The sequence below is a fragment of the Plectropomus leopardus genome, chromosome 15 (assembly GCF_026936395.1).
Source record: "Plectropomus leopardus strain MGB_pleo_1.0 chromosome 15, ASM2693639v1, whole genome shotgun sequence".
NCBI classification, from domain to species: Eukaryota; Metazoa; Chordata; class Actinopteri; order Perciformes; family Serranidae; genus Plectropomus; species Plectropomus leopardus.
This window is the reverse complement of record NC_142190.1, coordinates 9419280-9446475: the sequence shown is the minus strand read 5'-3', so window position 1 is coordinate 9446475 and position 27196 is coordinate 9419280. Positions and strand designations below refer to the sequence as shown.

At 38.2% G+C, this 27196-nt stretch overlaps 2 protein-coding genes across 3 annotated transcripts; one reads left to right on the top strand and one right to left on the bottom strand.

Moving 5' to 3' along the window:
- Positions 1-248: 248 nt before the first annotated feature.
- On the bottom strand, positions 249-8110 carry plekhb1 (pleckstrin homology domain containing B1). The gene is made up of 6 exons (XM_042498901.2): positions 7885-8110; positions 5976-6128; positions 3343-3445; positions 3212-3251; positions 3010-3100; positions 249-737 (listed from the first exon to the last, which is right to left on the bottom strand). The coding sequence occupies exons 1-6, from the start codon at positions 7919-7921 to the stop codon at positions 604-606; spliced, it is 558 nt and encodes a 185-aa protein (XP_042354835.1). The 5' UTR covers positions 7922-8110; the 3' UTR covers positions 249-603.
- Positions 1910-27196, top strand: LOC121952316 (tubulin-specific chaperone cofactor E-like protein). 2 transcript variants are annotated; one of them, XM_042498899.2, is made up of 8 exons: positions 1910-2290; positions 15476-15618; positions 15716-15855; positions 16403-16584; positions 17816-18072; positions 18166-18292; positions 18407-18523; positions 22929-27196. In XM_042498899.2, exons 2-8 carry the CDS (start codon positions 15486-15488, stop codon positions 23272-23274), a joined length of 1302 nt encoding a protein of 433 aa, XP_042354833.1. In that variant the 5' UTR covers positions 1910-2290; positions 15476-15485; the 3' UTR covers positions 23275-27196. The 2 variants fall into 2 exon arrangements, with proteins under 2 accessions (XP_042354833.1, XP_042354834.1); XM_042498900.2 differs by lacking the exon at positions 1910-2290 and adding an exon at positions 11957-12025.

Sequence of the window (27196 nt, the reverse complement as noted above, 5' to 3'; positions counted from 1 at the left end):
TTGAAGAAATTCCCTCATGGCGTCATATCATGTTCACGAGAGTGGGACACATACACAACCCAAAAACAGGACATCCTGGGCACAGCTTTACGGGGTACAGAGGCATACAAATCTTTACTCAGGGTCCTTTTACTAGCTTTTTGTGGAAACTTAAACTTAATTTCATTGTCGTCATCAGGGTGTTTTCATCCAAAGCATTAATTGTGCTTTGTTGTGTGCAATGAAACAATAATTGTAGCTCACTGTCCTTTATCATATTCTAATATGTCAATTTATTTCCTAGAACACGCTACATATTTTATAACTACACTTATATCAAGCTATCAAGAGTAAAATTCAGGCAGCAGTTTAAAGAACAGTCACATACAAAATCAACTTTCTGATGATGCATATGCACATGATTCAGTGTTTTGTATGTACAAGCACAAAGAGCATAATTACAACATCCTTTTCAGCTTCTTACATGCAAAGTCCACATAAGAGCAGCAGACATGATTTGAAAAGTAAGGATACAAAAGATGAGGCTTTTCTACACATGCTGATGTCATTTTGGATCCCACACAGGTTGTGTGCAGCGCTGTCATGTCAGTAATGGAGATCATCTCAGCAGAAAAAGATGGGCATCCAGAGGAAGGATCGCATGGCTGTCCCTGCAGCCATGCCTGCCAGTAATCCCAGTGCTAGATGCTCAAAAACTCCATCAAATGGGTCCCTGTGAACAACCACCTGGTGGGTTCCTTAAAGAAAGACACAGGGAAGACACATTTACCTAATGTTTATGTATAATTTGTTGCCTGATCCATGTTTGGTAAAAGGGGAGCTCAGCTCTGAGCCAGAACTGCAGAAAACTGACACTGTTTGACTTTTACCACTAACAGTTTAACATGTCCTTAAAAAATAAAATGTTGTGCATTATGCACTGATATGCATTTACGTATACAAACAGATATTTTCTAATGCTGTAAGTCAGATAAATTGAACATCAGATACATGTGATATTGGATGCCACTGAAACCTTCATTTTTTTTCCATAGAAATGCTCTAAAATCCTCTGGATTTTGTTGTGCTTACCTTTGTTTCACACAAAACAGATTGAATTCAAAGATGTAAAAGCGGGAAGATGCCTATTCCTTAATTCTTAATGCCCTAAAATGTTTTGATCTGTTCTTAAAAGATTTAAATGTAAGGCAAGGTAAGGGACTACAGATGAGAAATAGCTCCTTAGCTGAATGCAACCAGCATTTACATTTGTTTAAATGTGGATTAATGTACACTGTCCCTTTTTTAAATAAATAAATTACAAATTGCATTTGGCACGATGCATTATGTAGGACTGGACTGAACTGCTGTCTGGGCTCAATTGCATTGCAGGTGTTTCCACCAATGTTCATGCAATAGGGGATATAATGGTAAATAATGTACATTTACCCAAGTGCTGTAGTTACAGTTTTGACATACTCTTACTTTCCTTGAGTATTGTCATTGTGCATTACTTTTTAGGCCTATTTAAACTCATTACATGTCAGAGGAAATACTTATTACCACACCAATTCCTGATACTTAGAGTTGCCAATTACTTTATAAATAAAGACATGATATGCTTATATGATATAATGCAGTATTTTAATATTAAATTTACCCAATTGTATACAGAGTATCTAAAACTGGCTCCACATTAACCAACTACAACATAAAAATGCTCCTACGTTTATTTGTTAGTGACAAAACATAGAATAATATAGGCTAATATTCTATAATAATAGGTTATAGCACTCTGCATAATGAGTACTTTTAATACTTTTAGTAGATTCTGCGTTCTGTATTTTTAATTAGGTAACATTTGAATTTTGATGGAGTATTTTTTAAGACTTGGCCAAAAGCATTCGGTAGGCCTACTGATACATAAACGAATCTGAAATATTGCACTATAATACACATTACACATATTGCTAGTATCACAGTATTCTTCAACTGTATAATGTTTATGGTTGCTTTGTTCTTTGGTATTTGACTCAATGCACCGCCCGGCGGACACGCCAGGTGACACAAATCAAATGCTCCACAGTCTGATTAGGCCGCGCGCCCAGCAGGTGTGGAGGTGAATCACGTGATAGAGGAAGCGACGTGGCGGCGTTTGAGAAGTGGCGGTGAAAAATAGCCTATAGGCTGATATACTGAAAGTTTGAAACTTGTGTCGGATTCCTCTGGATTACATGTCTACATGGATTACATGATCGACAGGAAGATACAGCAGAGGACGAGGAAGCAGCCGAGGATCCGCGAGGAAGAGGTCAGTTTAAAGCATGCAAGTGTGTTTGTGGTGTTTGTGTCAGTGATGAAGGCAGTATGGATGCTGTGTGGGCTATACTCTGTTGTGAATGCATTAATGTATATGTACACCCGCCGTGGTGCTCTGTGTTGAATGTCCTGTTTTGAGGAACACTGTTGTTGCATGCAGATTAAGGACTACCAGGGCCGTAACCAGAGGTTTAGAAATACTGAGGTCATGAGTCCAAGTTCCCCCACTGTATGCACAAAATATATTTTCTGCAATTTTGATTTTTATAGCCTACATTTGTGCAGTTTTCTATTTTTTGTTTTGTTTTATGTAGTTTTCCAACGCAATTGCTTGAATAAATGTTGCCATTGTACATTCCTGTAAGCAGTGGATATGTTACATTTGTACATTGTTATGTAGCAGATACAATGAACCTTAATGTTTCAGTAAGTTTCAACAATTGTACTTAACATGTGGTTAGATTTAGGCACAAAAACGGCTTGGTTATGGTTAGAGAAAGGTCTTATTTTGGATTAAAATACCCAGTTTTGATGGCTCAATCCTTGCTGTAAATGCAGTGTTGTCTCAGTGGAAAACAAGCACTTTAAATCTAAATCTACTTTGCCTTAAGCTGCAGGAACCCTGTTAAACATGAGTCAATGGTTGCCAAGTCAGATTCACAGTATTTTGGGGTTAGCTTTCATGTGCCCTGCATCACCATGGTAACATACCTGGTCCTGCTCCAGGTGTGATGTAGACGGTATGGTAGTTGTTGATGGGCACAGCCTGGTAGGAGTCATCATATGGGTCGTATGTGAACACCTGCAGGGAGAGAAAAAAACCTTTCAGCACCGAGGTGGAAAAACCAAACACCAATGAGCGTGAACAGATCGTGTCTCGGCGCTTACAGAGAACACTCGATCAATCACTCACCGGGTTTCTCCTGGTGTCCAGCAGAGTCAGTTTCCACGCTCTGAAAAAGACGTGAACAGGAATGAAGACCTGATGGATGGATGTAAAGGGAAGCAGAGCATAGAGGACACGAGTGCAGTGAGAGTACCTACATGGACTCATCCTCGCTGTTAGCACACAGGTTGACTGTTGAGCCGTTTGCGAGCTGAACCACAATGAGATTCTCCCTCGGGTTACTCTCTGGTGGAGTCACACCTGCAGCCCAAAAACAAGTTAAAGACGTAATTTACCCAAAAGTTAGTCATCATTCTTCTGTCAGTCAAAAACTTAGAGAAAGACTGAAGTCTTTGGGTAATTTGTGGCTTTACAATGAAATTATACTCTTCAGATGATATGTTTATATTGACTGTTACACATAAAATTAAACTAAGAATCTTTTACTTAGACAATAAAACATGAAGATACACACCTTTATTATTATTATTATTATTATTTTTTGTAATTTGAATTTTTATTTGTTTTAACATTCAAATATACTGACCTTTAGACTTTATTCAAAAATACAAATTATATAAATATAAAAAGGATCCACTGTCAGAAAAAGGGAAAAAATAAATTAAAATAAAACCAAATTAGACAAACTAAACCAGAAAATAAAAAAAAACATCCGACTTAGTTGCACACCTTTATAACATTTACGAAATAAACTTTGAAATACCATTAATGTTTTCAGACTGAGCTAACTAGTAGTCTACTGTCACACAACAGAAAGACGTTTATATACGCGCAATTGATTTTGGTGTTTATATAAATAGGAAGAACAAACAATTTTAATAACATTTTGGACATATTCTTTCTATTATTTTAAGCGGTAGTCCTTCAGAACAGCTTCAGCCACGTTGTCATGTCATGTTGTCTATAAGAAGCTTTAGGGAGTACAAAGTTGATATCTGTGAGGCCACGAAAGGCATTTGGTTTATTCTTATTTTTGTGAAACCACTTTGGATTTTTCTTAAGTTGTGCGCAGTGTGGTGAAGTGCGGTTGCACTATAGGAAGCATCTGGTTCTGTAAAATGGTCTCATGCTGCTTGGCTGTTTAAAGCCCCTGCAGAGAAATCATTAAACAAAAGCTGTTCCCCAGCTCCATGCTAAATACTGATTATATAGCATCTATATTACAAACTAATCTTTATTTTACTCTGTTATTGCAGTTGGTATATGAGAAATCAACATAGTGTTTTACTTAGGAAATGATGGATTACTAAGATTATCGTCTACTATTATCATTTTTACTTATTTTTGTTATCTGAACTTTTTGCAGAGCTCCATTCTCCGTCTGCACTGCATTTTAAGAGAGAAATGATTTTCCATGTAACTGCAGTCATTGGTAACCCCTAAAATCAGACTTTTAAAAATATGCATATACACGCAGATATATGTCAGTATACTGACTGTTTTAGGTCAAATTTTGCAAATTGTCTTGCTCTCAAAGTTGCACATAATCCAATCAAATGGTAAAACTAGGCAGTATTGACTGAATATAAATCAAGATTTTGTTAGTGCACTTTCTGAAAACATTTTAGGAGAAAAATAGAAACATATTTTTTAGCTGTAAAAGTGTACGTTTGTGAACAGGAAGTCGGCACCATACTGCTTCCTGCACTGAGATCGAAAACGCAGAGATCAAATGGAAAAACTAAGCAGCCCTGATCAAATATAAACTAAGAATCTGTTTCTTGGTTGCATATTTCTCACCTCAAATCCTTTCAGAAACATGATTTAGTTTACTCTTTTACTGTAATATGAGAATCGGCCAGCTGCTGTTGTTTCACATGGACCAGTCCACATTACGTCACCCACCAGCGGGAGTGTTTATTGGTCTGATCAGACGTGTAGCATTCTGGGAGTTGTAGGTTTTTTACCTCTTAGACTTAGACTTAGACTTAGACACGTTTATTTATCCCACTTGTGGGAAATTAGCTTGTCACAGCAGCCGTGTGTACAGAAAAAATATATAAAATATCAATATATACAAAATATAAAATATACAAAAGTGCACAAATAGGCATGTATCAAAGAAGAAGAAAAAAATGTACAGCAACTGGCAGAAACTTTTGATTGTAGTGAGTCCAGGTTATTGTTGGCTAAGGCTGGTGTTGTATAGCCTGATGGCTGATGGAAGGAAGGACCTCTTGAGCAAAAGCACCCTTTTTACTTGTTTTCTCTAGTCAATACCGATTTCAAAAGTATTATTGTAGTCTTTCTACAGCAGAGAGAGACTAGTTTTATGTGACGGCCTTCTTTATGTCAGTAAAATACTTATTGAAGTCATGGCTTCCCCTAAATTAAAACCCAGTCAAGAGATCATTTAACATTTCCAGACAGGAGCCCTGCAACATTTTTCAGCTCCTGGTGTGGTGTTTTTAGTCTCCCCCAACTCCTGAGGGAAATATCTGGCTTTTCAGCTGCTAAATGTTCACCAGCATGCCTCTAACTGTGTCGATCTGCTCTGTGCTGCGGGTCTGGTAGTGCACAGTGGGTTTATTAGCTAAAAAGTAGCTGCAGCTGGTAGATGAGATAACTAAATCCTTGGGTTTGTCACTCAAAGTGACTCCTTTCATATGCAGTCATTTCAGGCATTGTTTTTGTGACATCGTTAAAAATAATCATCGCTACAGACAGCCTTAAGATAAAAGTTTGTGAGTTTGAGCAGTGCTCGATAACATAAAAAATAACCCCAAAAACAATGGATCTGCAGGAAAGGTTGACCAGCAGCGTGCTGTACCTCCACACTCCAGGCCAGACCTCACATCTACGCATGACATCTTGAGGCTGACGCGGTGCTCCAGCTCTCGCCTGCTGTCAGTCTTGTAAAAGCAAAGACTCCCATCTATCCAGAGGTCACACCAGTTTAACTTCCAGCGTTTTAGATAGGACGCTAGAGAGGAGACACATGTCACAGTGTACCATTAGTGTTTCACCTTGAAGGGGAAATTAGCAACTTGGTAAAAAAAAGAAAAAAAACAATCAAGCAGACACATCGTGACTGACTCAGCGGCGTAAGCCACTTAAGGACATGGCCAGGGACAAATAATGGGATTACAAGTTACAAAGGTTGGAGTTTCATAACAGGTACAGTTTTTACTTTCTAGAAAATGCTCAGTATATCTGATTGAAGTTCAATTTAATTTTGAATGGTGAAATTAAGTTAAGGATTTTTTGTTATATGAATGTGGAAACATCTGGACAACCACAGTGGGACATATTTGAGAGTGACAGTTAAGTCTGATGGATATTATCTGATCATAAATACATCTGTATCTGAATATATGTCAAGACAGCAGTTGTAGAACATAAATTCTAAAAATATGTTTGAAGCACTTTAAAATAGTGCCTCTGTTAATTCATTTAGGTGCAAAACGTTCTTTTTTTCGGTTCACGTTAACAGTTCTTTAATAACTAAATTCAAGAGGCCGTTATAAAAATGTTTGTGTATTTAAAAGGATGACCATGGTTTGATATTTAATCATCAGATTTCTTAAAACGCAATATCAACACTAGTGTGAGAAATCAATAATTTGTTAGTCTATAGTGCATATCTGGTGCTCGCTCGGCTGCTGGAGTCGTTCTGTAACTTGAAGATCAAATGTTTGATTTCTGAATCAACCAAGATGACATTTTTATTGATGTATTTTAATATTTTAATGAATGCTTGTTGAAATACTAAAGTAGAAAACATATCATGACATAATCTGCTGGTTAAGCCTGAGGTCCTGATCCCAAAGCTTTACAGGGGAGCACAAGGCCTTCCTGATTTTAAGGGGTGTAAGAAACTTTTTATAGAAATACAGTCGGCCTAAAACTCAGCATTTTATTCATTTCTGGGTGAAAAATAACTAAATTAAACATGTATATAAATAATTACTTTTAAAGATTAGATTATAATTCAAGATATAAACTCAAAAAGATCGCACAGGAATGAATTTGTCAAAAATGACTGCTAAAGTTTGAAAATATATTATGTGTAGAGAGAATCCTATAAAAAGTTCCTAAAAATATCACAAAAACGAATCTCTGATGCACTATTCACAGGAATAATCAGATTAAAATGTAACCAAATAGCTCACTTTACACAAACTTCCTGCTGTTATTATTTTTACTTTTTGGGTCAATTGTACATTTTATCATTTTTTCTGTACTGTTATTGTTATGTATTGAAGATGATTTGAAATATCCATAAAATATGTCACTTATGGGATTGTCAGTTTACACAGTAATAGAAAAAGGGAACCATTTACTTGATCAATAATAAATCCATACATCTTTTATCCTACAAAATGTCAGAAAATGTGTTAAATTTGTGTCCTCAGAGTAGAGTTTGAGTTTGTAGTTTGAGTCTGGCCTTCAGTGTTTTTGTACACCCCCTCTGTCTCTCTCTCCCCTCATTTCCTGTCCCTCTACTGTTAACTTCGGACTAAAGCATGAAATCCCCCTAACATTTTTAATACCAAATATTGAGTTCCCAGACACCAAGACGTCATCTTCCAAAAGTTAATAACGAGATAAGAGAAAAACTGGAAATTCTCACACTGGAGAAATTGAAATTGTGCTCCTTATCATAACAGGCAGAGTATTCACCCGCCCCCCCCGTGTTTCTTGATCTTTGATTAAAAAATTGTCCTGTATCTACTCACTCTGTCTCCACAGCCAGCCTGACTTCAGGAGCGCCATGTGTCTCAGCTGCCGTCCCTCTTGTTGTGATACAGTGATAATCCAATAGAAGCAAAAAGGAGAAATTAAAGTTTTAGTGGACAAAAAGATCCAGCAGCTTGTCTGGACTCTTCTGCCTCTTGTTTTTTTGTTTATATCCCCTCTGTCCCACAGACAGTGAGGTACTGGTAGATTAATCTGGACTAAGGTTGACTCACTGGATCATTCTGGATTAGGAGAGTGTTTGGCCACTCCCTCTCGTCCTGTCTTATCTCCCTCGCTCTTTCTGGACTCAGTTTTGGCCTGACTCACACCGTGCACCACTTATATACTGTCGAACACCCTTGTAACATGTTCATAAACTATAAACTCATGTGATCCCAGTTTCATTTGTTTTTGTGCATAAATATAGCATGCTTTTACAAGTTAATCCCTGCACTTAAATAACAACATGAGGATTAGCCTAATAGTCCCCAGGTCAGTTATGAGAGTCTTCTCAGGATGTCTGCATGACATCATTTCCTTTTACAGCCTAAACAGTGTCAGCTGAATCACATTATTATGTATTTACACTCCTTTCTTTATTTAGAAGCACTGTATTATGGTAAGTTTTTATTGACTTAATGTTTGCATTAACAGCAAGAACGGTAAAACGGTTACGGTAACTTCAAAATGAAATGACATGACATGTTTGAGTTTCTGAGGGACAGATTTGTGTCTGTTAACTTGGTTTAGAATAGGGGGGGGAGATATGTCTCTAAAATAATATCAAAATATTTCAGTGTATTTTTAGGATAACGATATTCTTGATAATATGATAAAATAATGAAAAATATTTAGGTATGCACAATAATATCAGCATGTTATCCATGTATATATATATATATATTTTAATTTATTGCACACATGAAAAGAAAAATTTTTGAACTTAGAAAATGGATTACCAGAAAAAAACGTTTTCTCCCTTTCCCCTCAGGACTTCCGTAAGACGTACAAAACATTAACCTTGAATTATTTTTCTTATTTTGCACAGGAAATAAATATTACATATCTTGAAAAGCATTGCATTTGTCTCCATCTGCTGGTGAATATATATCTGTTGTCATTCAAATCAGTTATATATTGGCAAATCGGATATCATTAAAAAATCCAATATCTTGCATCCCTAAAAAAAATGGATTATTAATTTCAAGAACATACAACTGCAACAAAAGAAGTGTTTTAAATGTCGGCATAAATATAACCGTTTGCCTTCAAATTTTCAATGCTGAGTCGGCAGCATTATCGCCTTAAGCCATGCTTGTTGTTGCCGTGTGTAACGTTGTTATATCAACATGTAGGAATATTACCATTGTCATGATTATCATGAGCAGTATCATAAGATACACCCCATGTTTGGACCATGTGCATGCATTGTGGTGTTGGACCCATTCGGGGAAAAATCTTTAAAACAGGCACTTGGTAATTCTACAGTCCCATCAAAAGTACGAGTTAGTTTTTGTTTTGTTTTGACAGTGAATAATACTGTAGTCATAGCTTCCTCTTGGTGTTCAGATACTTTCTCCAAAAACAAACTCTGGAACCCCCCGCCCATGTATCTTAACTGTGTAATGAACTATGACACAGCTAACTATCCAGAAAAAGTCCCATTTCTTAAAACAGATGGAAATCTAATGGAGTCTGGTGAGCCGTAAAACCCTTCAGGATGTCAAATAAATGTCATTTTGTTTAGTCTAGTTTATTGGGGGAAAAAAGGACAGTGCAAATAAAGGCTATTTTTCATCTGTAGTCCCTGGCCAAAATGCTAGAAAAAAGGCTTTGTAATCTGCATCAAACAGAAAACACAAACAGGTCAGGCAGGTTAAAGATTGGAAAACTTGCTTGTTATAAAGAGTAGTGACGATTATGGAGCGACATAGCAAACGACCAGGATTTATTAACAGCAGCAGGAAATCATCTATTGTTTAACTGGTTAAAGATAGAGAACTGTTACGTTGTCTGTGAATTGGAATTATATTCCGCTCTCTTGAACCCCCGACAGACGGGATGACTGGCTCAAGGCATTTTTCTGACTTGTGCAATCTCCTTTTATAGATACCCAGTACCACAACTCATAATAGTTCTTCTGTTATATATAGGCTACAAGTGGCAGTGGAGCGAAGTCATGGTTGACTTAGTGTCCTGAGCACAAATTCATATATTTTAAAATCTGATATTTTTTTTTTAGATCTGTTTGCAAATGTGTGCTCATTAATTTCTGTTAATTTTACATCCCAAAATTCATAAGGTTTTTCACTATGAGCCAAATTATCTGCAGAGGTCTGTTCCAGTGATTTAAACCAGTGAAGATATGAAATTAGAAGGTATGAATTAGTAATGATTTTTTTTTTTTTTTAAATTGTGTTTTTCTAACGCACTTATTGTTGATTGGCTGCTAAATATGGTGGCTGATGTAAAAACGTGAAAGACGATGCAGCATGGTGATGTCTGTAAATGGGGACCTGCTCCCATATGTACATGGAAAAAAAACTAATTCTAAGGTAGCAAAAACACAGTAATTCTTATTTTTTCATATTCCCCTAAATCCTGCATGCTGAACCTTTAAACAAGCTCCACATTAACCAGCTACATCAGCAAAACGCTACTTAAGCACTGATGCATCAGTATTTGCCATAGAAATGTACTAATATATATACCAGTCAAAAGGACAATTTTTACTTTAACTTTTAATATCTAAAGTACATTTAGCTGATGTCCTGGTAAAATGCAGGACTTTTAGTTGTAGTGAAGTGTTTTAAAAAATGCTATACTTCTTCCTTCTACCTGTTTACTGCAAACAACATGACTGCCATCTAGTGGCAGCATGGGGTAGGACTGTGTCATGCCATTAAAACTACTGTCAAATATTTCGCCTCATGATTGTAAATTAAGAAAAACTTTGGGCAACTTGAGGATGAATATAAATACCATCTTTCTTTATATGGTGTAATGATGCAACAGTGAAAGAGATGTCTATGCAGCTTCTTTCCTTTTCTTGTCTGAACTATGTTTCTGAACATGAAAGATCATTTTGTTTTCTTATTGTAATATTGACTACAGCCCCAATTTTAATCTTTTCTAATCATTTTGTCATTTAACTCACAATTTAACTGTAAAATGGGTCCTCCTATGAACACATATATTCAAATGTTTTTTGTTTAGTATGTGTATCTTGTTTATATTTGGAAAGTAGTCTATCATACTTTACGGATGAGTAATGTAAAAATAAAGGTATCTACTGCTGTTATCCTTATGAGCCTGCATTATTTTACCTGCTCCGTGGCTGAGATTATAACCACTCCAGTCCTTTTACCTCCTTTTACATGCTGAAATAGCTTTTGAAGAGCCAATATAACAAATACAAACTAAAATGCAATTTTCAAATGGCCAAAAACTGATTACAGCTCCTATCTTATTACTGAAAGGCTGTTTCTGCCTCAAAATTTATTTTGAAATCTTGGGGGTTGTATTTGATGAATTGTAATCACTCCAGTCATTTTTACATGTGTAAATACCGAAAATACCTGCTATAATTTGCAGCTGCTGTCTTATCATTGAAAAGTTGTTTCTGCCTCTTAATCACTTAATTTCATTCATAGTGATTATATTTGACAGATTATTGCCCACTCAGTCCCTTTTTACCAATGTAAATACCCTTTAAAGACCAATGCAATGCATAAAATGCATTCTCAACTTGCCGAAAAGTGATAACAGCCGCTATCTTGTGACTGAAAGGTTGTTTCTGCCTCAAAATGACTAGATTTAATTCTTGCGGGTTATATTTGTCGCAAATACTTGGCGATATAGCTTTTGGCATGACGAATCAGAAACGCTCCCAACTTCAAAAATAATATTTATATACTTTTTTTTAAATATTGGCCTACTAAATTGTATATTAGACCCGGTAATGTCTTACTGATTAGTGTGTATAGTTTTTAAAAGAAAAAATGTACAGTAAGAAGACGAGTTTAAAAATAAAAAAAAACATTTAAACTACGTCACTTCCGGAAAGTAGGCGTGTCTTAAACTGTCAACTAACCGAAGAACAACAAAAACAAACACAGCACCGAGGGGGTTCCGGGGACGGTGAGTGCAATGGTCTCGAAATATACCGTATCAGTTACAAAATATTACATGAGTAGTCACATGTGATGTACGCTTGAGAGGGCATGATAATATCTCGACTGTAGCAGCCACTGAAATCATAATACCTTTCTCAATCTAACGTTTGAGGTGAAGGTAGCTAAGTTACACTACTGCACAACCTCATACATGTTGCACATCTTTTCGAGGTTGACACCGTCGTGAAATTGTGTGGCTGTGAGGTGAATAAACGTACCCTCCTCTACTTTCAAAATGTCGACGTTTACATTGTTATTTTGTCCATGTTATTTTTGCACGAGCGACATCAGGCAGCCAGGCCTCGGTCGCAGCCAGCCCCCCCACCACCAAATGTGCTTATCTCGCTTGAAGAATGTATCGCCAAACCCTGTTGAAAAACCTTTGAGTTCAATGTAGTCTCGCTTATCAGGACGTCTAAATGCCAGATATAGCTTGCACTTTGGACTGCTTTTGAATCGCCGTGGGTCGCCATTCAATTCGGCATTAAATAAAACGCCTTGTATGTAATACTGTACCATGAAATTGGATTAGCATTGTGTCAGTAACTAAACCGTGAAGGCAGCAGCGACGAGTTTTAAAAGTTGTATTCCTATAAAGAAAATAACTTGCTGCTTGTTAGGTGTGCCGAATTGAAGAAAGGCTGAAGAGGACAACACAGGTTTGCACAACATATTTGTAGAAAAAAATACACAGGATGAGACAGCTAACATCATATGGATAGGTTTTAAATGGATGTTTGGAGAATATCAGATTAGTCTGGCATATGTTTATCAAATACTTTGTTGTCAGTGTATTGTGTTGGACTGAACTTTTTTTTTGTATCCCTTGAACCTGCCAGGAAACCAGCTGTCGCTCTGTCTTTCTTTTGTCAGCCATAAAATGCACATTCACTCCTTTTTATGAAGCGCAAAGTCTGTTTGCCTGTGTTGTTTTTGTTCCATTCAAAAACTGGCAGACAGGTGCATAGAAGGAAATTGTCCTTAGATAAAGAAAATTCCCGCAAGTTGTTCCTTTACTTATTTATTGCAAGTCATAGGACTTCCTCTTCCAATTTATACCATCAAGCTGGCAGACATTTTATATTTACACAAATGTATATTGGTTTTCTCTGATCCCCAAACTCAGCTGAGCTCTTTTTTTAGACGCTCTTCTTCTTGTTTCATCAAAGTTCACATCAACATTTTCTCTCAGCAGCAGATGAGTTTTGTGATCTGATGTGTAGTTGAAAACAGGCTTTCCTTTGGTCTCTGCTACATCAGAGGTTTGAATCAGGGCATCTGTGAAACAAGAAACTATCTATGACAGAAACATCAGACAGTGTCCGGACGCAACGCTCAGTCATTTTGCAAAAACACCACCTCAGGTGGGCTGAGTTTAAGATGTTTCGAAACCGATAGGGCTGATCAGGGCTGAAGAGAGAGGGTGAGTCCTGGGCTACCCGGGGTGCACACAAGGCCAAGGTTATATGCTTTGTGATGAATGATATCATCATAACTCTAAAAAATAAATCCTTGCATACTAATTGAATAATTTCAGCATACATTAAATCAGGACAATCAGGAACTTTTTTTTTATTCACATGTGTTGCTGTTTCTTCTGCAGGGCTGCAGTATGTTTTAGACACTGTTGCCAGCCTGGCTTTGAGCTATCAGCTGTTAGATGCCAAAGTTGACAGGACAGTTTCTCTATTTTAATTATTTATATTTGGAGTGATAATAGTCCTGTGTTTGCTAAGCCCCGTACCTTAATGGAAAACAACTACCAAGAATTGTCAATAAATAAATATGCAAATATAGTCTTGTTTTCTTTCAAACACATAGTTGGGGCTGCAGCTGTGTATCTGATATTCATTAAAAGGTCAATAAATGTTTTGATCATTTGTTTAGTTTATAAAATGTCCAAAAATTCATAATTATTTCTTTACATTGTTTCTTGATAGAGATAGATATTTATTCCATAGTGATATGAAATGGAGAAAAGCTGTTTTTTTTGTTTGTTTTTTGCTTAAAACATCAATTATCAAAATAATTAACAAGTAACTTGTGTTAATCAACTAACTGGTTAATCGGTTAACTGTTGCAGAACTACACAAAATGAGTTTAGGCAGGAACAGGTGGTGCAGCCTTAATAAGAAGTGCATTGGAGTCAACCATGCACCTGCTCTTGTCAGTGCTACTTTGCCTCTCACGTTTCTGCTTCTGTGTCTTGGAGGTTATTCTGTGATGTTGAAGGGTTATTTTTAGACCTTTTTATCCAACGCATACTCTGCCAGCAGGAACAACAAGACTAAGAGAAATGGTTTCTACTGCCACTACTTTTAATCAGAATTATTATCAGTAATAATCATTTCCAACTCAAAGTCATTAATTTCTATTCTTTGCCTGGGCTGACTAAGAAAAAGACAGACTTTTTCTCCCTTAGCGAATATTGTTAGCAATATCTTTTAGCTCATATATCAAATTTTTTTGGGCAGTACTCTCAAATGTTCATCCAAAAAAGTACTTAGAATTTTGTGTTTATTGTCTTTTTTAAGCTTCTGAAATTGAGGATTTTTAAGGTAACTAACTCCCCCATTACCTAAGAGGTACATTAAAGCCCTGCAGCAAAATGCTTCAGTGAATTTGTTTAATGTCCTGCAGTGTTATGCTGGTTAAACTGGCCACACTGCTTCCACAGTCACTAAATGTCCACACAAGTTTTCCTTGTTCAGAAAAAAAATACAAATGTGAAGGTCTAAATATTTGTCAGTGTGAGTCTGTCTTTACTTTGAGCAACAAGGCATGCGTGTGTGTGACCCTTTATGTCGTAGAAGACTAAGGAAGAAATACAAAATATGCTCACAAATGAAAGTTAAAGTTACAACAAAGCCCTGTTTGTTGTTTCTGGAAGTTGTTTTTATGTTTGCGTGTTATAAGCTGGTGAAATAGATGAGTTCATCGTGAAGACTGTCACATGGTTTTATCAGTAAATCCTCACACTGCTAAAAGGAACTCAATAAATTTACTGATATCATCTTTTATGGTTTCTGATTATTGAAGTTTCTCAGATGTTCCTGTAGGCAGCCATTTGAGGCTGGCAACATGCAAAGTTTCTCATAGCAGCTTTATATCTGTAGCTAGTGACAACCCCCTTACAAACAAAACAATTCAGGTATTTCTAGTTTGGCTAATGTTTGCTATAAACAACAGTCCCCAGGTGTTAGGAGGTTAAAAAAATAGCAATAGCAACAATTTAATCTAAGTAAAATCATCAGCCTTATTCTTCACGTGGTGAAAATAGATCAGAGCCCTGGTGTAACTGTTTTAATGACTCCACTAATCAAAGGCTCCAAAAATAATATAAACTGAAAAGAAATTGACTGACTTTGTTGTTTGCACCCTGTGTTTCCTTGTCTCTCCTTGGGGACCTGCTCAGGGCTGGGACCATGGAGCCGTCCTCTGATGAAGAGGAGGTGCACACATTCGTCCAAGTCCTCAGTGAGAAATACAACCCAGAGAATTTCCCCTACGGACAAGGAGTAATGGTCATGCCCAGCCCACCAGGATCCCCCGTCAAAGGTGAGAGACGATGCAGAGAATTATGTCAGTGTTATAATCATCAGTACATTTACTGCACAAAAGCTGAGTGAAGTTTGCTTAACTCATTTTGTTGCAGATCGACTGTTCCTGCCCAGCATACTTGTTCTGAGTGACTCTGGAATCAGTAAAGCCGGTGATGGCTCAGATATTGCAGCTTTCTGTGGCCACGTGGTCGAGCTCGACCTGTCCCACAATCAACTGAACGACTGGACAGAGGTGGGTGTCTGTAAAAGACTCTTGGCGGTAATATTTCTCAAAAGCCGAGCTACTCCAGAGACAGAAATTATCACTTTGATCTAATTTGTACTGACTGCAAAGGCCCCGCTATAATTTAAGACAGAATTATTTGTATCAGACGTGTGGGGCAGTGTCATGGTTTAAGATTATTGGTGTTGTTAGTTGCCGCTGCAGTTTTCCTGCACACAAAGTTATACTCAGTTAGTGTATACATACAGTAGAAGACAGTTTGCACTCCCCCACTTTGAAGAAACAGGCATGAAGGCTAAACAATCTCCTGCCACGGAGGGGTCAGCAACAAAATGTATTTAGCCACGTAAAGAAAATCAAAAAAGGTTTAAGTGTACGCTATATTTAGAATATGATTTCAAATAAGGAGCTGAAGCTTTTATATCCTTCTCATCAAAGCCAGACTTTTATTGAGAAAACCTGTGATTAGTGATAGTTATATGCATTGTATATGCTTAAAATTTTCTGCAAGGTTTCTTTTTTGTGTATTTGTTCATTTTTGCTTGTGGGTTGCCAGATCTGCACCATTGTTTCCAACATCCCCCACCTGGACTTCCTCAATCTGAGCATGAACCCCCTGAGCGGCGTGGAGCTGGAGCCCAGCATGGCTGAGGTGTTCTCCAGGCTCCGACAGCTCGTCCTCATTAACACACACATCAGCTGGGACGCAGTGCACACACTCACAAAACACACACCAGAGTAAGTGATGAGACATGCAGATGTTGCCCTTTTGAATTGAACGTACAGATATTTGAAAAGATTATTTAAAAAGCAGCTAGCAGCTTACTCAAAGAAGAAGAACAGAAAACCAAAAATGTCAGCAAACTGGGGATACAATGAGGTCCAGGAGCTCCTTACCCTCAGAGCAGAGGGCGCGATCAATCGCCATGTAACGGACGGTAAATGATTGTTAGTGCCATGTATTGCCATTGTTTTGGTGAAAAATATGCTGCAGGTTGCCTGTGTTGTATATCAGACTAGATGCAGATGCTTTAACGTTGCACATCATACCTCTTTTGCTTCTGGAAAACCGACATGCTTTATAAAATCACACACTGGGGCAGTGATATAACGGCTTTGCTTGATTCTGTGCAAGAAAGCAAAGCTGGCAATATGAGGGATTGCTGTTGCAGGAGTATTACAGGATCTCTGTGCAAAAAGGGCTACAACAGGGAAGGAAAGTCAGTGAATTGTGAGATCATTGACCTGTGTTAACCTTTTTAAACCTGAATTGTCATCAGTTCTTTTGTGCTGCTTTTTGACACCTTTAACAAGCTTTTAATCCTTTAAAACCTAAGATTGGTTAAATTTCTTTCAAAGAGAGGCAATCAGCAACTTAGCATAAATTGCAGAACTTATGAAAAAAATCTAGAAAAAAAGAATCAATAGAAAATGATTTTAAAAAAAGCCTAATGGAAAATGACCAGAAGTTGCATTTAAAAAATTTTATATTTAAAATTAGCATACAGAATAAAATTAAATTTAGCATTATTATTTCTATTTATTATTTTTCCTTTAATTTCGCACTGTTTTTCCCAGGTTATTTCATGTTCATGATGCTCTTTATTTTTTTTATGCAAATTTTCCACTTTTTTCCCCTTTTTAAAAAAACTGTTTACAAATATCTTGCTGATATTTAGGTCATTTCTTGTTGCCTTCTTTCCATGTTTTACTAATTAAATCAAGCCAATTTGCTCATGTTTCAAAGGGTTAACAGTATGGAGAGATGAACTAATACATTGTTTCATCTATAGAACGACAGCAGCCTTTCCTGAAAGTAGATTCAAAGACATGCCCTCATTGTGGGGATTCAACCACAGAGAGCCAATAAATCAAACAGAGGCTTAAAAATGAGCACAACAAATATATCAGATGCACATTTGACCCGAAAAATGTTTTGAAGTTTTAATCAATTCACTTCATCATCCAGGCTGGAGGAGCTTTTCCTGTGCCTGAATGGCTACAACACTGTGTCAGTATCCCAGACGTCCTGTCCGTCACTACGCCTGCTGCAGATCACAGACAACCAGCTGCACCAATGGGCAGAAGTGAGGAAGTTTGGGCAGATGTACCCGAGTCTGAGCACACTGGTTCTGGCCAATAATAGTGTGGACTCTGTGGATGACACTCAGGAAACACTGCAGCGGCTCTTCCCCAACCTGCGCAGCATCAACCTCAACAACTCAGGTCTGAGAGGGAGGATGAAGGCTGTGCGCAGGTTTGATTTTTCGACTAAGTATTCTCTGTGGCCCTAAAACTCTGTGATGTTGTGTTGTTCAGGGCTTAGTAAATGGGAGGACATTGAAAGGCTGAACTTCTTCCCTAAGCTGGAGGAAGTCAAAGCAAAAGGGATTCCTTTATTGCAGCCTTACACCACCCATGAGAGACGCTGCCTCCTTTTAGCACAGTGAGTCTGAACTTACGCACACATACATCAAATCTCTATTGTCCTACACAATCAGGACAGCATGTTTTCTTATTTTGCCTCTAATCTCCATACCCCAAATGTCCCTGCCTTCAGGCTGCCATCTGTGGTGCTGCTGAATGGGAGTGCAGTGTCTAATGGAGAGAGGGAGGATGCTGAGAGGCTTTTCATCCGGTACTACCAGGACTGCCCAGAACAGGAACTCCCTATGAGGTACTCAGACACACAATATGCACACAATATGTATTTCACACCCACGCCTATTTCCCACTCAACCCCTAATTTTAAATGATGGCACCATTAGCGTTAGTGTTTCACTCTTTAATGGTATTTCTTGTTCACATAAAAACAAAAGCGTGTACTTCCCAGGGTTTGCGCGGGTCCTTAAAAAGCCTTAAAAGGCATTGAATTCATTAATTTAAAATAAGGCCTTAATTGGTATTATAATGTCTCAAATCAGTATTTCAGTAGTCCTAGAAATGCTCAGAGATGACAAGTGTTATTTCATGAGTCATTTTTTTTTTTACATTGCATTGTAAAATCTCAAAATAAATGGTAACATCTCAACAAAAGCCAGCTAATTCCAATTCAAACCCGCTCTAAGTTTTTCGTTGGACTCGAATGTTTTATTTAACTAACATGACTTGATGCTCTCTGCAATTATGTGGAAAGACATATGTCATATCTGTATCAGCACTGGCAATCGACCAGAATTAATTTGAAAATCAAATATCATTATATTTTTTAACCAGATACCTCAGTGTCAAAAATTGTGGTGGTATTGTAGAGTTGACTTTTGGTGCTTTCACAAAACTTTTTTGATGAATAGTCATTAATAATGTGGCTAAATGACTAAGTGGGTAAAGGCAAATTATAGAACAGCTTAAGAAGTCAAGTCATTTTGAAAATGACATCACTTTACTATAATGCACCTTTTAAAACTAGGGATAGACTTGTCTCATGATATAAAAATATTAAAAATTTAAGACGAAATCTAGTCTTGTATCACAACATCATATGATATCGATATATCAGCCAGCTACAATATAGATTACTAAATACAAAATGAGGAAATTGAGTCTAAAGATTTAATTATTTACAACTTGGCCAGAAATAGAACAAACGTTATGATTTCACTGACCCTGAGTTGTTGCGCTTTGTGTGTATTTGTATCCACCAGGTATTTAAAGCCATGATATGTGCGACATGAGTGGGCCGAAGTTATTTTTATAGCTCATATCAGTCAGAAATCTGAACATGTAGTAGTAGTGTCTTCCACTTTTATAACTCGTACCTGTGAACACTTGTACAGTTGTAGCAATAGCACCAACACGCTCTTTGCCCTCAATACATTTACGGTATGTGGTATAATATTTGGAAAGCCGTCCTCGGAGGCTGACAGCAGTCAAATAATTGCCCGCGCTCTTCTCCGACTGCATTCCACTTAACCTCGACAGAATGTTGGAGGGATTTGTGAAGGAAGGTGTAGTCTCTGACTGGGGGAAACTAACCTTTGGGAGACAATGCCACCAGTCTCTACCTGCTCAATGAGTCCTTTGTGCTGGGAATTCTCTGATTGGAAAAGTGATACACAAGGTAGCAGGTTGAATTTTTTTCTTTTCTTTTTTTTATGTATACACCTACTGTGTCAACCTTAAACCTTAAGTTGAGAGATTTATTTATTTCTTATGTCACTGTAGCTGGAATAAATCTCCTGGCTATGAATTGTCTTCCTAATTATGTGAAGATCCAAGACGTATACGATAATTATGCTGTACATATGAATGTTAATTATGTAGCCCCTAAAGAGACATCCAGGACAACAAAAATAGATAGTGAGGGAAAAAAAAGATTGTTGAAAATAAAAAAGTCTCCCTAGAAAACTTTGTGTTCTCCCGAGCAAACTTTTTTCCAGCATTAATTTTTTTCATCATGTCATTTTTTTTGTCCATTTTTTTTCACTATTTTTTCCATTCATCTATATTTTTTTTCAAAATCTCAATTTTTTTAATTATCTAATTTAATCATTTCTATTTTTTTTGTTCCATCCATTTTTTCCCAGCATCTATATTTTGCCACCAAGTAATTAGTTTTTTTTTAACCATCTCATTTTCACCCCACCATCTATTTTTTTACACCATTATTTTTTAATCAATGTAATTTTTCCACCATGTAATATTTTCTTTTTTTTAACCATCTCATTTTTCCCCCACCATCTATTTTTTTTTCTTACCATCTCATTTTCCCCACAGTTTTTTTACTCACCATGTCCTTTCAGGGGCTCGGTAGCAAATCACAAGTTTTATCACAATATCGTATAATGTCGATTCTTCCGACAACAATAAAGTATTAGCTGATATCACAAAGTCTGCCACAAAACAACTTTGATTCAGTTAAATTCAGGAGCCATTAAATCATGTCACAGATATCATATTCATCATACTTTGCCAAAACCATCCGAAGACCTTCAGACATTTTTTTCTCAGAAGCCATGTTCAAGTCCACTTCTTATCCCTGTTTGTATACGTCATCCATGCATTGGTGGTCTTGGTTTGGAGCCAGGTTCCCTAGAGATTACCATGACAGCATGTCGGTGTTACGGGGGTGTCGGACACGCTGGGTAAGCAGTGAACGCCGTTATCCCCTTTCCTCACCGATGGGGCTGTGGCCTTGCTACCCCGAGACATCAGAGCCCTGCAGGGTTGGTCACAGCCTCTCAGGTGAACACATCTGACACAGCCTGGCTTTGAGTAACTGTAAACGCAGCTCAAACCATAAATCTGACTGATAGAGACCGATATGCTTCAATAATCTCTTTAGGATGTGCAGAGAATTGTAGATAATCTGGGAAAGGGGTTGTGGGACTGGGAGACAGAAATGTAAAGAAATGTGTTGGCTGGACAGGAAGGATTAGTTGCAGTGAAAGAGGGTTGAAAAAGAAATCTGAGAGTCGGAGTATCCAGTAGAATAAGTAGAGAGGGGCTGAAAGGGGACTGGACCTGGAACAGTGGGGATTGGAGTCTGGGAGAAAAAAAAGGGGAAAACAACATTTTAACTTTTTGAGCAGGTCATCTTTCAACTAGAGAAATGAGAAAATGAGGTAGGACGAAACGGCAAAAGAGAAGCTCGTTTAGATCTGGGCTAGATAGTTTCTGTATTAGCTCCAATACCTGTTGTTCTCGCCGCTACTTTACCGTCCATTAGCGAAGAATGCTGGAAAAGACAATTGGAATGCTGACTTGTTATCACCTGCAGCATTATTTGCCCCATTATGCAACGCTTACCACCTTAATGAAGCCTTTTAGCTAAATGGCTCCTCTTAGAATGGCACTTTGTGCACTGTGGCATTAGAGGAGAATTCCCATGGTGGACCACAAGTTTTGGCCAGAAACCCCAGGCCAGGGGACTGGCTTTGTGGGGAAGTTTTTGGGGAGGGAAGGGAAATTGCTTTGATTGGCCCAGCTGTTACAGTAGCTTTGAAAGCACAGGCCTTTTCTCCTGGATTTTATTTAATCGTTCCTGGGTCCTTATCTCGAACACGCAGTCCCCTGAGGTGGCTGAGAGCTTTCTCACGGCAAGCAAGAGGCAGAGAACTCGGTGTTTCTCTGCCACTTAAACACACGAGGCACGAAGCCATTTACCTGTTTTTATGCCCATTTTAAATTTGCTCCTAAAATATGCTGAGTGGGAATGTCAGAAATGTAAAGAAAAGGCTGAAATACAGCATGGAACTGCTTAGGCTGAGGTGAGGTAGTTGGCACTTACAAAAAAGAAAAGATGCAGTAGTCGCTGATTGAAAGAGGTTTTCTTTTTTTAATAGATCTCATCTGCTTCATCTATAGTAGATATAACATGTAATTCTTCCACTCACCGTTAAAGGCCTCCACCCCAGCAGAAAGACCAGAAATAATAAGAACTGCAACATCCCTGGGTTATGTCCAGACAGGGGCACTTCTTGCATCTCAGCTGCCTCCATATATCATAGCGGCCGATAAAAACACCTCTTGTTACTGGGAGGCGCCCAGTAGTTCACCTGGTTGAGCAGGGCGCTCTATGTACAAAGGCTGTGTCCTTGGTGCAGCAGCCGTGGGTTCAATTCCAGCCTTGGCCCTTTGCTGCATGTCATCCCGTCTCTCTATACTATACTATATCACTATATCTTTTCTATCAAAAAACATAAAGTTTAAAAAAAAAAAACAGTACCTTCTGCAAACACCTCTAAAGCTCATCGATTATATTATAAATTGTCTCAATTTTATTGAACCTGTACACCAACAGATTAAACAATTCATGGAGAGTTACATGCTGGAACTATAACTTGACTTTTCTTGATCTTTTATTTTTTGCCGCTTTGAGCACCACAAGCCGAGTGCCATCTAGTTCTGTTATATTGCAGAGAGGGCAGACATCTTTAAGGGTGATATCTCTAAAGCTTGGCAACTCACACTTAAAAAAAATCTAGATTGATAAATAGCTTTACAGGTAAGAGTATACATTTGTATTTTATATTTTTGGGTTAACTGTCATCTTGCAAACTTGTTATTCTGTAGTCTTAAAAAAAAACAAAAAAATTAGCAAAGCCTTTCAGTGATCTGCCATGAGCCCTGCTTCCTCCCAGGTACCACATCCTTGTATCCAAGTACGGTCAACTGGCCCCGCTGGCGGAGGTGGACCTGAGCCCCCGCAGCACCATGGTGGACGTTCGCTGGGGCGACAGGGTGGAGGCTGTTAGTCTTCGTCTGGAGCAGACGGTGGGTGACCTGAAGAAACACCTTCGAGCTCTGCTGCAGCTGCCCACCAACGGGATCAGGCTCTTCTATATAAACCGAGAGATGTGTTCGGTCGTGGGACCAGAGGAGTTGAAGTGTGGCAGCCGGGCGCTCCATTCCTACAGCATCCGAGACGGGGATGAGATTCTAGTTGTGCCCAGAGTGAAAAGCCGCTGCAGCTCCTCAGATCTTTGAGTCTGAGGCTTTTGAATGGGACTTCAGGATTTTTAGATGAACACTTACTGGATACTAAGCTTTGACTTGAGCCTTTTTTTTTTTTTTTTAGATTAAAAAGAAAGGCGATATTATTCAGCCTTGAATGTAAAGATGTTTGCTGTCCACCATATTGAACAAATCTATACAATAGTTTATTTGCACATAGAAGTTCCACATTCACAAAGATTGTATCTTGAGTCGCACTTTTCTGCGCTCGAGTTGCTTGAGGTAAGACTGCAGTTTACATCTCATTTATGAAAAATATGCAAATCCGGATGTGGTGCAAAAAAACCTTTGAAAGAAAAAACAGCTGCCATAATTACCAGTCGCATGCAAAAATTGCACATTGATTTTAAAAACAATTAATAATTCAAGCATTTAATTAAATCTGAGCAATTTGGGATGGAAAACTTCACCCTGGCTTGCAACATGCATTGGACTTATAAGTATTTTTTTGAGAAGTGAAAAATGTTGAAATTGGCTGACATAAAAGAGTTCAGATGGAAATTGGATTTTAAAAATACCAGCTGCTGTATGCATACGTTTCACAGTTTTCAAAATGCCTTGTCTGGCTTTTCTGCACCGTAATAAGCAGCTCTTCTGTGTTTTCACCCCATTTTTCGGTTCATTTTCTGCAAGTAGAAGATTACTCTGAGGCGCGTTTCCTGTAAGCTGTGAACAGTGTCTTCAGGCAGCAGTGAACAGTGTGACTTTTTCATTGCCTCGGAGAATGCAGTTTGGGTGAAAATCATTCTAAACTTATCTTCTCCTTAAAAGCCGACACAGTGGCAAACAATGAACCTTAATCATGCAGAAATGATTGCAGCCAAGCTGTCTAAAACTCACACCAAGTTTTGAATGACTTTTTCGATTTCTGCATATTGCCAAGTGTTCGTGAACCGGGTACAGTCTACATTTGCATTGCGTATAAAAAATGAATTATTAATATTTTATTTACATTTTCATGATCATGACAGGCTCTGAGAGGCTTCATCTCTTCTGACTTTTATTCTAACAGACGAGATTTGCTCCTGAGAATGTTCTTTTCCAGGAACATGAGGAGTGTGTGCATAATCTTTCCCTGCTTCTTCCCGTCACTCAGATCACTCTCTCTCCACATGACTCTTGATAGCAGTGAAATGCCCTGGGATAACCCCCCCGAGCTGAAATCACGAATGCAGTGTGTGGGGGATAACAGAGCACATGGCTGCCACTCAGTCAAGACGCCCTGGCAGAAAGACGAGACAAGTCTGAGGTGAGCTCGGGTCTGGGACAGAGAAAGGAAGGAGCGTTGACGCTCAAGTTACTGCAGGTCTTCTGGCCATTCAGCCCATGAATGGAGCAGCTCTCTCTCCTTTGCAAAGGCAGCTGAGAAACGTTGAGGCCCAGCCTGTATGGTAACCACACACCAGCTGCTGTGTCACAGACATTTCCGCTGCGTTTATGTTAGAATGGGTTCAACCAAAAGGCTTCGCCCCTCACCCAGTCACCTCGATCTCTCCTGTCTTACAAACCTGACACTCTCAGTGGCTGCTGTTTCACAGGACATAGGGTTGTGAACTTCTCCATGGGCTCACATTGGCATCAATTGTTTTCAAAATCAAAGAATAGATTGAAAAACATCCCCACCTTTCCCCACCTTCTGGCAATTGGCCGATCCTAAGTCGTGCACACTTTAGTTACTGTTGATGGTCAGAAACACGCTGATTCTGTGTCAAGTTGGGTGCTGACAGTTTCTGGGCGTCAGGCAATATAGCTTTAACAGGCCAACAGCGAGGACTACAGTATGTGTTTGAAGGTTATATTTACGGGATAGTAGACATAGTGCATATCCAAATGTATAACCCCAAAAGTTACTTTTGGGCAGCACGTACGCATCACAGAGATAAAATAAACAAAGGGAAGTTGATCTGGCTTACAATAATTCATGTTATCTTAAAAGCATGTCGGTAACTAACCCGTCTGTCCCGTGACGCTGATGTAATGTGTTGAGTGTCACATTCACAAGTCCGCCGGTCACATCTTTTACCCATCTTCATTTTTTCCCAGCACTTTTAACTAGCAGATGTTAAAATGTTATCTAAGTGTTACAGGAACAGGGAATGTTGAGTGAGGATCTGCCGGGTATCAAGCTTGCGCAGCTGATATTGAGCACAGAGCAGAAAGGAGTGGGACTTAAGAAGGGTTAATTGACAGCCTTTTCCAGTGCAGGAATATAACAGCATATAACCTTAACTTTAACCCTTGGAAAGTTGTCATTTTTTTGTGTTTCCTTCTGCCAGACACTGAAAAATCTTGACACACCTTTTCATCTCCGATCATTGATTCCACTGAAAAGCTTCTATTCTACTAATACTGGCAAGGACCTGGACACCTTTTTATTTCAGATGTCCACCATTATTTATCTGTTGACCTAAATATCCGTTGTTCTTGTCGACAGACACAACGGTAAAGTGGGATTCATACTGTGGCGTTTGTTCCCCTAAAGGAACCTGAAAATTCATTTCTAAGAGCTCATTCACAAAGATGATGAGAGAACAGTGGAGGAAAAAGCAGAATCCTGGCTGACTTTGGCAGCACATTATGTTGTGTTTCGTTAAGTTCCTGCACTGGAAACAGAGTTTTCAGTTAACTGACTTGCATGACTTTGGACAATGGGAGGAAGCTGAATCACTCACACAGACATGGGGAGAACTTGCAAACTCCACTCACAAAAAAAACAAACTAGACGGAGTGCTGCATTCATAGAAAACAAGGGACATGAATTTGTCTATGGTAACTTCTCATATAAAGCACCAACAACTAGCTGGGCTCCCTGTATGCAGACTGTCTTGAAGCTTAATTTTAGGAGTTAAGAGTAAAATGCTCACTGTGCATTTATAAAGAAAAACATGCGTCAATTTAGTGTTTTGTGGCCAAGAAATAACATTTTTAAGAGGTCTGTAGTGCTTCAAAGAGTTACTTTGGTTTCCTCCTGTAGTCCAAAGACAGATAGGTCAGGCTGATAGAAGACTCTAAATAAAATGTGTTGTTGATGTTTCCCTGCTCTCTCTGCAGTGTAAACGTGGCCCAATATGTGCATTTGTTGATGAAACGATCAACAATATTACTGAAAATAAGGTAGGTCTCGCAGAAGCCGTTTCTTTTAAATATTGCGAAGGTGTTTGTTTGAAATCATGTTGGGTGAAGCGAGCTGCCAGGATAAAAAGTTTCTCTTGAGTACATTTATTCCAATTATAAGTGAAGCCTTGTGTTACCGAAAGTGTATGAAAAAGTGTTGAGGTGCCGTCGTTCTGTGGCAGCCTTACAGTGCTGTCGGACCGCTCCTCCGACACGCAACTTAAAATGTGTAGTTGATAACTGGAGATCTCTTCTGGGTTTTTCTGTCTTGACTCACTTGCATCATACTATATTATGATTGAGTGCTTAAATGGGAAGTAATGGGATGAGCGTAAAGCATTTAGTTTCTAAAGTTATATTGTGGTAAGTCGGTGGTTTGCATGCTGTGATACTTCTTGATATGTTTGGTTTAAAATGTGTATGGATGTGTCATTCAGGGAAACTGTTATTTTGTCATTTTGACGCTTTAAAATATTACTTGTGCTCCTTTCACCCTCACATTGTCCCTTCAGTTATACCAAATACAAAGATTATTTACAGATTTAAAAAATCTAAAAGATAGTTGCTAATCTGTGATACAGTTTGCCTTGTGCTGTTTAGTATATTGTGTTTAATTTATATTACGTTTGCTTTCTGTATTTTCTCAAATGTTTATCTTGATATTTTGATGGTAAATCCTTGTTTTCTCTCTTGCGATCATATTGCCATTTTGACTACACCTGTACAGTGTAATGGTGCTTTTACTTCTCTTCAAGAAATAAATTCTAATTATTTCATCTTA

Excerpts from the sequence above, each read along its gene's own strand:
- plekhb1 (XM_042498901.2), bottom strand. The coding sequence starts at position 7,921 with ATGGCGCTCCTGAAGTCAGGCTGGCTGTGGAGACAGA. Across the intron at positions 6,129-7,884 it reads AGGCTGGCTGTGGAGACAGA|CGTCCTATCTAAAACGCTGG; the intron begins GTGAGTAGATAC and ends TCTCCTCTCTAG. Across the intron at positions 3,446-5,975 it reads GTCTGGCCTGGAGTGTGGAG|GTGTGACTCCACCAGAGAGT; the intron begins GTACAGCACGCT and ends TTTGGGCTGCAG.
- LOC121952316 (XM_042498899.2), top strand. The coding sequence starts at position 15,486 with ATGGAGCCGTCCTCTGATGAAGAGGAGGTGCACACATTCGTCCAAGTC. Across the intron at positions 15,619-15,715 it reads ACCAGGATCCCCCGTCAAAG|ATCGACTGTTCCTGCCCAGC; the intron begins GTGAGAGACGAT and ends ATTTTGTTGCAG. Across the intron at positions 18,073-18,165 it reads CATCAACCTCAACAACTCAG|GGCTTAGTAAATGGGAGGAC; the intron begins GTCTGAGAGGGA and ends TGTGTTGTTCAG.